At 53.3% G+C, this 14,381-nt stretch overlaps 1 protein-coding gene across 1 annotated transcript in view; it reads left to right on the top strand.

Moving 5' to 3' along the window:
- MXRA7 (matrix remodeling associated 7) overlaps positions 1–14,381 on the top strand; it is a 32,107-nt gene that overhangs the window by 7,526 nt on the left and 10,200 nt on the right. Inside the window, exons 2-4 of the mRNA XM_063176024.1 lie at positions 1,988–2,083; positions 4,453–4,513; positions 8,368–8,467. Of these exons, the coding sequence (XP_063032094.1) occupies positions 1,988–2,083; positions 4,453–4,513; positions 8,368–8,467 (257 nt within the window). The remainder of the gene's footprint in view (positions 1–1,987; positions 2,084–4,452; positions 4,514–8,367; positions 8,468–14,381) is intronic.

The raw sequence follows: 14,381 nt of genomic DNA, 5'->3' as shown, positions 1-14,381 counted from the left end.
CCCAAGACTCAAAGGCCTCATACACCACACACAATCTTCCACAGCTCTTCAGGCTGCTACAGCTCTCAGGCTGTCCCATTTTCCACAGCTCTTCAGGCTGCATACCTCCATCACGTCGGGGTCATCAATTATTGTTGCTATCTTATTGTATTTCATATTTCTAGAGTCCCATACTCTTGTTATGATATTCTCCCAGTTATCTTTGCAAGCCACAGCTGCTGCCCAACTAAGGACTTCACAGCTGTGGCTCATTTGGAATAACTAGGACCCACTTATCCAACACATAGATTTTGTAGGGACTCTCACTACAGGTGCTGGTTTTCACCTTGTCATTCACAAAGGAGCAGGTGTGCATGTGGAGCAGGTTAAGGTTCCTAAATGGGACCTGTTTTCCCTCTGAAGTCGTTCCCTCTTGGAGAAGTGTTCAGCACGGAAAGGCTTTGGTGCAGGGTTGTTTCTGGGACAGAGTCACTTCATTTGTGGATAGACTGGAGTGAGAAGAGATTCTAAAGGCTCCCTTTAGACTTCTAGGACAGTTTGGGAAGTTGAGATTTAATTTTTAAGAACTCTTTGTGACGTACAGTAGTGCTACATCAGGTCTTGGTTGGAAGAAATAATATTGGCCTGTGAATTCAGGTCTTTTGCCAGCAAAGTTACAGAAAACTTTTTGATACTTATAAAAACTGTAATCAAAGCCACTTCATAGTGTTCTGCTATTCTACTGTATTTTATGTAAAGATCAGGATTTACTCTGACTGGGTTTTCAGTATTTCAGGACAGCAGCACCCAATGGCCATGGCAAGGCTGAGATTCAGGGGTGAAATTCTGAATTTCGGGCTTCTCCAGGCAGAGAGGGCTCTCCCCTCTCCCTGGCTCCCAGGGGCTGTGGCACTGCCAGGCTCCAGGTGGGGCTTTGTCCCTGCTGGCATTTCCAGCCCCGTGCTGGCATTCCAGTGCAAGGCCAAGGGACACGGTGTCCCTGCTCCCTGCCCACACAGATCCTCCTCCACAGCCCTCCAGGCTCCAGCTGAAGGTTTTGGGCAGGGAAAGCTGGCTGAGCACGGGGTCCAGGCCAACCACAGCTGCTGTGGGGCTGGGAAAGCCCAGCCCAGCCCCAGGAGGGCAGGGTGGGATGGGGGGGTCTCCAGGGGCTGATGGAGAAGGCAGCTGGCAGAGCATTAACAAACCAAACGTGTCCCCTCCTCCCTTCTGCTGCATCAGCATCCCAGGCAGCTGCCTGAGCCCTGCCAGGACACACGGACAGCCCTGCCAGGACACACGGACAGCCCAGCCTGGAGCTGGCACAGCCAGCCCAGCCCTCACTGGGGCCTCCTTGCCCTGGTCCCACCCCATGGCTGGGGCTGCCACAGGGAGAGACCCTGAGCTCCTCATGGAGAGATCCAGAGCTCCTCATGGAGAGACCCTGAGCTCCACAGGGAGAGATCCTGAGCTCCACAGGGAGAGACCCTGAGCTCCACAGGGAGAGATCCTGAGCTCCTCATGGAGAGACCCTGAGCTCCACAGGGAGAGATCCTGACTCCTCATGGAGAGATCCTGAGCTCCACAGGGAGAGATCCTGAGCTCCACAGGGAGCAGCTCCTGAGCTCCTCATGGAGAGATCCTGAGCTCCTCATGGAGAGATCCTGAGCTCCTCATGGAGAGATCCTGAGCTCCTCATAGAGAGATCCTGAGCTCCTCATGGAGAGATCCTGAGCTCCACACAGAGAGATCCTGAGCTCCACAGGGAGCAGCTCCTGAGCTCCACAGGGAGAGATCCTGAGCTCCAGCCCTGGCTGCAGGACCGGGCACTGGAGGTCTCTGGGGTTCCCCACTCCAGCAGCCATTCCTGGCTTGGCACACAGCACAGGCACGGGGCAAAGTGGGCTATGGGCCACGTTCAGCATTTGTCCATGTGTGCAGGAGCTGCCAGGGCTGGTTGGTTGAGCACTTGGGGATGTTTGTGCTCAAAGCTTTTGTCCTTTTCCAGATCCCACCGCTGGGTGCCTCGCCTGGATCCGGCCTCGGGCACGCAGGACAAGCAGAGGACACACGGGGCCACGAAGCACTTTCCAGCCATGCAGAGGTGTGTGAGCCAGCCTGGGGAGGGTGGCACAGCCCACCGTGTCCCTGCAGGGTGGGGCATTGTCCCAGGGTGGCAGTGGCCTGGGGAGGGGGGCAGAGCTTCCCTGCTGTTCTCCCTGGTGAGGCTGGGTGGCCTCTTAATGGCTCAGCCCATTTAGAACAGAAGGAAATGGTGCTCCAGGGGCAGGTTTGTGATGCCCTGGGGACGGGGGTCAGCGAGGTGGGTCCCTCCGAGGCAGCTGGAGAGGGAGCAGCCCCAGGAGGACAGAGGGACAGAGGGACAGGGGTGTGGAGGAAGGGGAAAGGGAGGTGCTGGCATCTGCCTCCAAGCCATCCCAGCAGAGAAGAGCTGTGCTGCAGGGAGCTCCAGGCTGGCACGAGCAGGGGTGCCCAGCCAGCCCTGGCACGCTGCTGTCGCCTGCCAGCCTGGCACCCCTGCCTGTCCCTCTCTGCTCCTGTCAAGTGTGTTGGAGCAGATCTATTTCCCTTCCTTGGAGGTTTGCCACCCAAATTTCCTGCTTGCTCTCATTGCTAAATGTTCAGTTCCCAATGCCCAGGCGAGGAAGAGGCTGAAATCTCCCTCCTGGAGGGTTGGGTGTCCCAGGGCATGTCCCAGCTCACAGGGGGAGATGCTTGTGATGGGGAACTGCTGCCCTGGGCTTGTGCCCTCCCTGTGCCCTCCCTCTGGGTGCCTCCCCAGCCACCCTCAGCCTGGGTGTCCAGTGGGAAGTGCCCATGTTTGGAAGTGTGGCCCAAAATAGCCGTGGCTGCAGCGGGTGGGGGTCCTGGTGCGTCTCCTTGTGGGGAACAGGGTGGCCAGAGGAGGCCAAGGGGCTGTGAATAATGCACATTCCTGCCCCATGACAAACTCACCCAGCTCTGGGCCGGGGCTGTGCTCCAGCAGCTCCTCCCCAGCTCTGCCCTGCACAGCCAGCACTCAGCTCTGCCTGCTCCTTCCCCCTGGGTCTCCTTCCCCACAGCTTTTCCCTCGACAGTGAGGGGCTGGCAGCCTCCCCTCTCCCAGGTGCTCTGTCCTTTTGCCAGGAGGCTGCAGGAGACACCCCTGGGTGCTGGTTGTGACCGTGTTCACAGGGGTCTGAGGATGAGGGGAGAGATGAGGATCTGACTGCATGTTTCAGAAGGCTTGGTTTATTATTTTATGATATATATTATATTAAAACGATACTAAAAGAATAGAGGAAAGGATTTCATCAGAAGGCTGGCTAAGAATAGAAAAGGAAAGAATGGTAACAAAGGCTTGTGGCTCAGACTCTCTGTCTGAGCCAGCTGACTGTGATTGGCCATTAATTACAAACAACCAGATGAGACCAATCACAGATGCACCTGTTGCATTCCACAGCAGCAGATAATCATTGTTTACACTTTGTTCCTGAGGCCTCTCAGCTTCTCAGGAGGAAAAACCCTAAGGAAAGGATTTTCCATAAAAGATGTCTGTGACAGCAGTGCCCCCTGGGCTCGGCTCACAGGGGTTTGCAGCTGGAGCACAGGGCTGGGCAGGAGGAAATCCCTCATGCAGGGGCTCTGCCATGTGTGATGTCTTATCTCCAGAGCTGGGGTGCTCCCCTCTCTCCCTGCTTGGAGATTCTGCACAGGACAAGGTTCTGGGCTTGATGAAGTTCGTTTTATCTCATAGAAGGGACCCCCAAAACTTCCAGAATTGCTTTGCCTTTTAAAAAAACCCCAAAATGTGCTGTTGCTGCTCCAGACACCAGCTGTGGATGGCTCTGGAGGGGTCCCAGCACAACCCCCCAGTGCTGCCTTTGACCCCCATGACTGCTGAATGTCCCTGTGCTCCAGAGCAGCTCCTTGGCCCTTGGCTCTGGCTGGGGATCCACCTTTTCCTCCTGCCAGCACAGCCTGTCCAAGCCTGGCCTGGGGCACACACAAGTCCCTGTGGCTCTTGGCTCAGTCCCTTTGGGCTGAGGGGTGGCAGGGGTGCAGCTGGGAGGGAGGTGCTCAGGCACAAGGCTCTTCTTAAAAACCTTAATATCTCTTTGATTGTAAACCTTAATATCTCTTTGATTATAAACAATATCTTTTTGATTATGAACCTTAATTTCTCTTTGATTATGAACCTTAATTTCTCTTTGATGATAAACCTTAACATCTCCTTGATTACTTGCATTTCACAGCCAGATGACTGGCACTGACTAGTGAGAGGGAAGCAGACTAATGAACCTCACTCATTAGTGAGCATCCCTTTGTCCTGTGCCTGGGAGGAGGCAGGGAGGGGGTGCCCAGGATGTCCCTGGAGCTCCAGGCTCTGCCCCCCAGCCCTGCCCCAACCAAACGTGGGTTATTCAGCACAGCACCTTCTCCTCACGGCTGTTCTGTTTCTCGCTCCTCCAGGAGGAAGAGGTGGACTCAGAAAACGAGAAGCTGGTGGTGAGAGAGCCAGAGGATGAGGATGGTGAGTGCCAAGCAGGCCAGAGCTCTGCAGGGAGATTATGGACAGCTCTGGAGCCCTGAGTGCCTGGGGATGCTCTCCTTCCTCCAGCAAACTCCTGCCCCTTGCCCAGATGCCCTTGGGCTGTTTGCCATGGGGCAGCTTTGTGATGCAGCTGCTCCAAAAGCTCCTTGCTCATCCAGGACAATCTCCAGAGGCTTTAGCCAGGGCCACGTTTAACTGATTAGCCAATTAGTTGATTGGAAAATGATTAATTGACTAATTGGGGTGACAACTGCTGCAGTCCTAAGCAAATTGAACAGATGGTGCCTGAATGTGTGTCTGGAGGGGTCTCTGCTCTGCTGGGGTGTCCCCAGGAGTCCTGGCTGGGGACAGCTGGGGCAGCAGGAGGCCTTGGGGAGTTCCCCCTTCCCTGCCCCACTTTCTGCCTGGCTCTCTGAAGGTGCTGTGTGGCAATCCCCAGCTCGGGAGGATTATGCCTAATGCCACAGAGAATCAAATTTTAATCCTGCTGCCATTCCTGCGAGGCAGGGGAAGCTCCTTTGGAGACAGGGCTCCCAGAATACACTCATTGCACCCTGCAGGGCTTCCTCCCAGCTCTGGTGGCTGGGGATGCCACTGTGGGGGCTGTGAGGGGTCTGCTTTGAGGATTGGTGGGTGTATTCTGCCAAATGGATGCTCAGCAGTGCTGCTCTGCCTCTGTGTCTGCTTCTGCAGGTCCAGCTCTGTTTCAGGGCTGCCCTGGCACTGCAGGGCATCCTTACAATGGGCTGGGGAAGGTGATGTGCCCTGGCTGTGAGACCTGGCCAGGACTCTGTCCTCCCTGGCTCCTCTCCTGAATTATTCCCACTGTTTCTGAAGCATTTCCTAGTGGAGCTGGGCAAATCCATGGCCTGAGCTGGGAGCACCAGCAGTGCCCTGGGACCAGCCCTGCTCCTCCTCCACTGCCTCCTGTGTGTGCTGGCCCCACTCAGCCCAGAGATTCCCCTGGGGCAGGTGGAGATGCCCCAGCCCTGTGACCAAAGGCAGCAGAGCAGCTTTCCCTCCCTGATGCTGGGCAGGGATCACACCAGAGCCTGCTCAGGGCAGAGCTGCTCTCACCCTGCCAGCTCAGGGTCACAGCTCTGGCAATGCAGGGCACAGAGATGAAAGACAAATGTTTTCTTTAATATGAACTCATGGAGGCTCTCAGTAAGTAGGTCACCTCCTGTTCCTCTGGTGTTTTCCCTGTCCACATGAAAACCCAGCCTCCCCTTTTCTGGGTGTTTCCTGAAGTTTGTTTTCAATGTGTAGAGAAAGTTCCTGAGCTCCAAAACCAGCCAGAGGTTTCCAAACCCACACACTGTCTCCTTTTTGTAATCTCACCCTGTGGGCAGGGAGATGGGGACCTTCCTTGCCTCCCTCCTCCCTTATTATTTGCTGAGGAGGTGGCAACTAAACTGCTCCTTTAGGGCCACTCTAAATCCCAAATCTCACTTGATTTGGCAGAAAACCACGTGAGGGAAACAATCTTGATTGTCCTTGAAATCATTGCAGCTTTACAAAGGTAATGAGCAGCTCCTGCTCTGCACCAGCATAAGGAACAGGATGTTACACCCTCTTTTTTTCTTTTTTTTTTTTCTTTTTTTTTTCCTTTCTCCTAATATCTCCCAAAGCAGCAGCCAGCTGAATTTTCTTTCCATGCACTTTTATGGTCATCCAAGGTGCTGATAAGCTGCAGCATTACTGCTTCTTTCCAGCTAGCCAGGTTTTCTTTGTTTGTTTGCCCATGGGGAGGGTTTCCCACCCAGGGAAGTGGAATATGGCCAAGCTGAATGTTTGGGGCTGCTTGTGTTGTTCAGCCATTTGTGACCAAGCTGGATAAAGGATTTGCATCCCCTGGGAGCCCAAATTTAGGGATCAGAGAAACACCCTAGATTAGTAATTGAGTTGTAATCCACCAGGGAAGCTCCCCAAGATCAGGAGATGTAAAGAAGTGAGGAAATGTGGGCATTAGCAGGGGGGAGGCCTCTGGGAAATTCCCATCCCACTCCTGGTGCTCCAGGGCAAATTTGGGAGAGAATATCTGAAGAGGTTCTTCTAGAAAGTAGATTTAAGTGAGGGGTTTTTTTGTTTGTTTTGGAAGCTTATTTTTACAATAACTCATCAAATTTTATTCATAAATTACACTTTTGGCATGGAAATTGGTAAAAGTTTTTTTTTATTATTATTGTGTTTATAGTTATTTTATTATATTGTGTTGTATTTTATTCTATTGTATTTATAGTTATTTTATTATATTGTGCTGTATTTTATTATATTGTATTTATAGTTATTATATATATAGTTATTGTATTTATCATTATTGAAACAAGCCTTGCACTGCTTGTTTCTGAGATCTCTGGTTTCCCCACCTACAAAATCAGGCTCTGACTTTTTACATGGAGGTCCCCAAGGTCTGGCAGCAGCTGAGTGTGGGCATGAGCTTGAGGTTGGAGAAATCCCAAAATCAAGGTACTGGACACAAGGAGAGAAATCCTTAAGGGCAGAATTGGTCAGAAAATAGAGGGAAGCTGATGCTGAATCCTGAGTGTGAGGGGTTTTCATTTGGCAGGTGGAGGAGGAGACACAATCATGGACATGGCCACAATTGCAGTGGAGAGTTTGGGAAGGGGCTCCCTGTGTTCATCCATGAGCTGTGCACAAGTTGGGGTTTCTCTCCTGCCAGGGGAATTTCACCCCCTGAGGGTGCAGGAGCCCTTTAGGGTCCTGCTGGTGTCATCCTGGATACTGGTTTGTGGATAATGTGCAATTTTCTCAGGGCCATGCAGATAATGAAGGAACATCTTCCTTGGAAGCATCCCCAGGGCTCTGGGGAAGCAGCAAATATTTCTGGGAATGTGCAAACCCCAGTGCAGGATGGTTGGGCTGAAGCAGCCCATTCCTGCAGTCCTTGGGAGATAAAGGCTCCGAGATAAGCAGCCCACAGATAACACACACCCACAGCAGCAGCTCCTCCTGGGCTGAGCTCCCCTCCTGTTGTTTTCCCCTCTCTGCAGGGAGATAAAGCACGGGAGAGGTTTTTAAGAGCAAATAGTGCTCGAACAAAATCCGATTGGAAAAGGATCGGCTTTGGCTCAGAGTCTGAGCTTTGCTGCTCTAATTAGCACAGGCTGAGGCTGGAGAGAGCACCCAGAGAAGGAACCTTGGCTTCTCCTCAGGGCTGCTGACAGAGGGGCTGTGTTGGTGCTCCTGGGGCTGTTTGCAGCCCTGGCATTTGCCATGTGGCATCTTCTTTTTGGCAAGGGCTGCAGGAGAGCTCTGCTTGTGGCACCATCCATGAGCCCCAAGCTGGGGAAAGGGCCCCTGGATGAGCAGAGAGAGGGAGGAGGAGGAATGCAAGCCTGGAGAGGAGAAGTGGAAAATGCTGCAAGTTAATCAGGGCAGGATTAGCATGTCTTGATAAGCCAAGATGGGCCTGCAAGGCTTTGAATCCAGGGAGAACAATGGCATATGGTTCCTGGGCTGTAGGATTTCCTTGGATCTGCTTCCAGCAGGCTGCTCACTCACAGCAGTCCTCACTGTTTGCAGTGCTGGCTGTGCCCAGGCTCCTGCCATCCTCTGGGATCCATCCTGCCTCCCTGGCAGTGCCCAGGCTCCTGCAGCACCTTGGCTCTGCTCTGGGACCCTCCCTGGCAGTGCCCAGGCTCCTGCAGATTGGAGCTGACTCAGGAGATGTGCTGGAGTGGCCAGAGCATTTGGGGTGCAGGAGCAGAGCAGAGAGCACCCAAAGGAGCAACCCCACTGCTGTGGGTTGTGGCTCTCAGGAGGTCTCTGGTTCACAGATTTCTTGCTGTTTTTTTGTCTCCCCTCTCCAGCTGCAGAAGAGACATTTTCTTTTAAATACAGTCCTGGGAAGCTAAGGGGAAACCAGTACAAGTCAATGATGTCCAAAGAAGAACTAGAGGAAGAACAAAGGTAAGTTGAGGTTCCTTTTTCTTCTTGCCCAAGCCCGCCTGGCTGATGTGCCTTGGAGCAAGCTGGGTGTGCTCAGCCTCTCTCCCCACACTGCCCTCAGTGTCTCACTGCTCTGGAGCTCCAGACCTCTCCCACAGAGGAAGATATGAGAACAAATAAAGCCACATTGATTTAGGAGATGGAGGCACTATGGCCCTAAATACCTTTGGAGCTCCTCTGGATGCTTAGACCAAATTTTCCTGGTGGATTTGCCCTGACCCCATTAGTTCTGTGCTGACAGGTGTCTCCTGAGGAGCTGACCTTTGGTTACTTCCCCTCCCTTGGGGCTGGGGATGGCATCCCAACCAAGGGCATGGGCACAGCTCAGAAACACTGGGGCAAAGTGAGGGAGCACAAGGTTCTAGAGCTCACTGAGATGGGGCTGGCACTGCAAGTGTCCATCCCCAGGGCTGTCTCCTCAGCTGGATATGGTGGGGATTTACCAAGTGGTGGGCCTGGTGGAGATGGAGAATTGTCCATCTTGCACTTTTTGCTGAAGTATCCCCTGAGCCTTGCATGAAGAAAGGCCAGACCTGTCCTGTCACTTCAAACAAGCGTTCTGGCTCGAGATTCCCCAGCCTGTAGAAGGAATAATCCTGAGCTGAGGGCTCTGTGGCAGGCTGCTCCCTCACAGGTGTCTGCAGCTCACACCCCTTCCCTGAGGGTGAGCTCCAAGGAGCTGATTCCCAGGGGTGGCTCAACAAGCCTGGGCGGTGGTGCTGTCCCCACTGCTGTCCCAAGGGCTGTGGGACCCAATTCTCCACCCAGAGGTTTGCAGAAAGTGATTTAGGGGCATTTGTCACCCCTTGCCTGTCAAATCATGGTCTAAATATCACCACAGCTGGCCTGGTGTAAAGAACCAAGCAGAAACTTGAGCACAGCAAGGAAGGCAGGGATGGGGGATCACAGCTCACCCCCAGCTCAGGCATCTCCTGCTGGCAAACCCTGCCTTGAGGCTCTTGGGCAGCATCCCTGTGATGCTGGCTGAGGTTTATCTGTGTGAGGTGAGCAGGGCACTGTGGTAAGCAGAGTAAATCCAGAGACCTGCCCTGCTCTGGGGTCAGCAACAGGAATGAGCTCTGGTTTCCTCTGGCATGGGGTTGATTCTGCACTGGCAAAAATGTTTGCTTTCTTCTTTTCCATGTGTGTGTTGTGCCTGAAGCCCCCACCCTGTAACTGCTGAGCAGGGCTGTGAGTGTCACTGCGTTTTTCACTTGGGGAGGGGGCTGGGGGGATGAGCCAAGTGAATGCCAGGGACACCCATGGGGCTAGATGGGATTTGCTTTTCAGGATCCTGGAGACACCCATGGGGCTAAATGGGATTTGCTTTTCAGGATCCTGGGGACACCCATGGGGCTAGATGGGATTTGCTTTTCAGGATCCTGCTAAGCACCAATGCAAAAATCGACCTGCAGCTGGCAAATTCCAGCCCTTTGCACCAGCAGCTCCATCCAAGCTGAGCAATCACTGCTCAGGTTTGCAGGGCCAGGACTCCTGCAGGGCCTTAGGCTGGTTGCTGTGTGGCAAAAAATGCCCTTGTTGTCACCTGGAGACACTGAGGTGACCTTGTCTAAGGACAGCAGTGGGATGGGCTTGGAGAAATCCCAAAATCAAGGCACTGGACACAAGGAGAAAAATGCTTAAGGGCAGTATGGATCAGAAAATAGAGGGAAGCAGATGCTGAATCCTGCATGTGAGGAAGGGAGGGGAAGGACTCAGAACTCAGGACTCAGAACAGGCTCCAGGGGTGATGGACCTGTCCTGAGCACATGGCACAGCCCAGGCACCTCAGGCTGCTCTTGTCTGTGTGGAGCAGTCCCAGGGCATCACAGTGCACCTGAACTGATGGGTTTCCCGTCCCATGGAGGCTCTGACCAACCTTCCCCACTGAGGGCCACCGCCAGATGTGTTTTTCCTACTGCTCCTTTATTTTCTTCTCTTCCATATTTGTGTTGTTCATTTCTTTAAGGCAGCTTGGTGAACTTTTTTTTTTTTTTTTTTTTTTGTCTTGCTTTGTTGCTGGCTTACTTTTCCCCCCCTCAAATCTTCACTGCGGCGTCAGCAGCTTTTCATTGCAGGCCTCGCAGGCGGTGCAAGGGGGCAGGGCTGCAGCCAGGTAAGCTGGGAGAGCTGAGCACAGCAGCTCAGCCTTGTCCTGCATCCTCCTCCTTGCCCTTCCACCCCTCTCCATGAGCCCTGCCAGTGCTGCTGGCCTGCTGTGACCCGGGTTTGCCACCTTTATGTTGCAGGATTGAGCTGACCTCTGATCTCACATCTCTGTAGCGAGTACCTTAGGTCCTCGGCCACAAACATTCTTGCAAATCTTTTTGGTAAGGACACGCTGGCTGCTGCTGCTTAGAGGTAGTGGTACCACTGGTAACACCTGCTCGTGTCTTGGGTGATTTTGCTTTTATTTTCCAGGGGAGGGCTTGTTTGGAGCTGCAGTTGGTTGCCTGTCCCACCTCCTTCCCCACCTCCTTCCCCTTCCCTCCTCATAACAGATTAATGAGTCCACTCCTCTCTGCCTCCATCTCACCTTCCACGAGCACTCCAGGGCAAATGGGGGCTCTCACATTTGGATGCTCACCTCTTCCAGCTTGGATGCCTGAAACTGGACATCCCACAGCCACTTTGTAGTGATTTGAGAAAATGGGGCTGCTGCAGAGTTATTAGGGTGTGTTATCAAAACTCAGACAGGTTTAGTGTGCACTTTTAGCCCTATCAGTCCTCCAGCTTTCCTGTGAACCAACAGGTTCCCATGTGAAGCAGCAGAAAGAAGAAACATCCCAAAAATGCTTTTTTGGGAGGACCAGAAGTGGGTTCTCAGAGGCTGCTTGCTGTGTAGTTCACAACTTTGAATTTTGAGACTCCTTGATTTTGGATATGCCATTGAAAATATTCCTTGCCTGTTCCAGAAGGAGCTGTAGGACTTCAGACAGGAGAGTACAGGCATGCAATAGATTTGATTTTTTAAGCAAAAAACCAACTTCTGTTCTAACCTGCATCCCTGCAGAAGCTGTGGTTGTCCTGCCTACAATTCACTTGAGCCTTGTGGCTTCCAGCTGGTGCTAAATCTGGACTAAAAGGGGAAGGAATGTGACCTTCACTGCGTGAGGCAACTTCCTGCTTTTGGTGACTTCAGCCTTAAAAATTAGAGTGCTCACTGGGGGAGGAGGACAGTAAATCCTTTTGGCAAATACTTGTGCTGGGGTGGTGGCTGTGCTTGATCACGCCAGGTGGGTCACCAGTCCTTCTGGAACAGAAGCACGTAGCCTTTACCCCCCTGGGGGAGAAAAACAGTCTGGGCAGGAAGGGGAAGAGTGCAGGGGAAGGATGCAGCCCCTGGTCCAGCCAGCACAGCTTATTCCCAAATCCTTGTCCTGTGCACCTGAGGCTTTTGGCCATCTGTTGCCAGCTGGGGCTCAGGAAATGTGAGTGCTGGTGGTGCAGCTGCCCCTGCTCAGGCAGGGCTGAGCTGTGTGGGTGTGAGACACAGCCAGGCTGCCTGAGAGGTGCTGCTGTCCCTCTCCTGTGCAGAGGGAGGAGGAACCCCCCAGTGCCTGCAGGGCCTGGGTGGCATGGGTGGCTTGGAGTGCTCTCTGCCAGATGTTCTTCAGACTTCCCTTGGGGTTGAAAGAGGTTAGTGGGGATTTTTCTTGTTAGAAATCAATATGGTCAGGGCTCTGCTGAGTGTTGGCAGCTGCAGCAAAGCTCCACTCCTTCTAAAAGAGAAAACAATGGGAGAAATGGCCCCCTTGGGTCTCTGCTTTCAGTTCTCTCTTTCCATGAGGCAAAGCAGCTCCCAGCCAAGCCTTGGTTGGCCTCAGTGCTGTCAGGGGGTTGAGCTCTCTGTGCTCTCTCCTTGTCACTCCTGGCTAGGAGGGTTGGTGGGACAAAGGAGAGCAGATCCCATCTGACAGGCTCTAGAAAGGTCTCTCCTCTGTGTGGGATTGAGGAGGAGGTGGGGGTGAAGAGGCAGAAGCTGCCCCATGGCAGAGCCATTGAACAGGGGCTGATGAATGGCACCAAACTGCTCCTGGCAGGGGCACTCCTGGATGGAGCAGGACATCCCCCAAACCAGATGGGGATATCCCAGATGGGGATGGCTGCCCAGTTTCCCTGGCTAATGGGCTCACTTCCCACATCCAGGTGACCCATCCAAGGAACAAACTCTCCTCCTGCCTCTCAATGCTCTCCTCTCACCTCCTGGCCAGCCACAGATGGGTTGAGGTGACACTGTTTGAATACAGACTGGGTTTAAGCCTGGAGTTCAACTGGAAATTAGAATTCATGCCAGGGGAATTGGGTGGCTGTAAATATCAAGCTCAGCCTTTTTCTTAGTGGTGATTGAGCACTGGGAACCTGCCTCCTCCCCAGCTGGGTTCAGAGTGCCTCTTGGTTATGGGGCACTGAAAAAAAATGGGCTTGGACCCTTGAATTTCAGCAAGGCAGGGCAGACCCTGCTTCTAGGGAATGTCAGAGAGGAGAGACCTTTCTGTGCTCTACAAGGCATCCTGAATGAACGTGGGATGCAGCTGTGGCTTGAGGGCCAACTGTGCAGAAGTTTGAAATTTGAATGGGACAATGCTGGTGATGACAGCCCTGGAGCACACGAGGGCAGGAAGCAGCTGCAGAGGTTTGATGGCTGTGTTGACAGACCTTGGCCTATGTCAAACATCTCCATTAGTAGCCCTCCAAAAATAGGTGGGTGGGCAGGGCTGGGGGAGGTTGCATTTTGGGAGAGCTGTCCATTGGCATCTGTCCCTGCCCACCCCTGCATTGCCATCACACAACCCTGGCCTGCCTGCTCGCTGCCCTCTCTGTACAGCATGGGGACTGGGCTTTCCTCCTCCCTCTCTTTGCTAACCTTCCCCCCACCCAGTGGCTTTGCTGTCTGTCCTGTCCTGTCCTGTCCAGCATGGTGCTTCTTTTGGATGAGGGGAGCTGGTAAGTTTGGGCTTTTTGGAGGGTTCAGGGTTATTATTTGTTTGCTTCTCATCTTCTGCAGCACGATAGTCGTCCTGGGCTGAGGGAGGAGGAGGAGCAGCAAGGGGGACAGAGCCCAGGGCCATGGGTGGGCACTGCTTTACTGCAGCCACCACAGGGATGGCTCCAGCCATGGGCAAGGTTCCTTTCAGTTTCCCAACACCCAGGGCATGAGGTGTTTTTGCTTCCCAGCTGCCTCTTGTAGTAAAGGGCAAGAGTTTGGGTTTCCCTGCTGAGCTCCCCCTCATGCTCACTCTGTAGGTGCCCAAATCCACTTGGATGAGGAGGGAGTCTGCTGGTGGCCTGGTGCTGCTCCCTGCCTCCATATCCCCAGGGAAAACCTCCTCTGACCTATGAGATGTCAGTGGAATGGAGCCCTGGCCCTATTTATAGTCATGATTGAGTCATGAATCCCCAAAAGCTTTAAAAACAGAGTAACTCAGGATGCCTCCCTCAGAAAGCCAGGGAAGGAGAGGCCAGGAAGCCCCTTCCCATCTCCTCCTCTCCCATCCCAGAGAGGAAACCCTTGCAAACTCCCCCATAGCCTTTGCAGGGTGTGAGTCTCTGACCCTGCCTTGGCATGAGATTTTAGTTCAGACAGCAACTCTGCTTGAGTTCCTGGTTTGTTTTTTTTTTTTTTTTGGCTCAGGTCCTGAATTGTCCTGGCTTGTGGCTGCTTCTCCGTGTCTCCCTCACCCAGCTCTCATGACTTGTCTTCATCTGCTTCTGCTTAACCTTGTGCAGCATGGGCAGCTGGCTGTTGTCTGCCTGCTAACTCCCTGGGAGCCCTGCTCTGCCTGTGCTGGGCTCCCCTGCAGCTGGGACAGACCCAGGGATGCAGGAATTGGGGCATCTTGCCAGGCTGGGAGCAAACTGGTGTTCAGTGAGC

The sequence above is a fragment of the Melospiza melodia genome, chromosome 24 (assembly GCF_035770615.1).
Source record: "Melospiza melodia melodia isolate bMelMel2 chromosome 24, bMelMel2.pri, whole genome shotgun sequence".
In the NCBI taxonomy this organism is placed as follows: domain Eukaryota; kingdom Metazoa; phylum Chordata; class Aves; order Passeriformes; family Passerellidae; genus Melospiza; species Melospiza melodia.
Note: the sequence above shows the minus strand (reverse complement) of the source record. Positions and strands in the feature narration are given on the sequence as shown.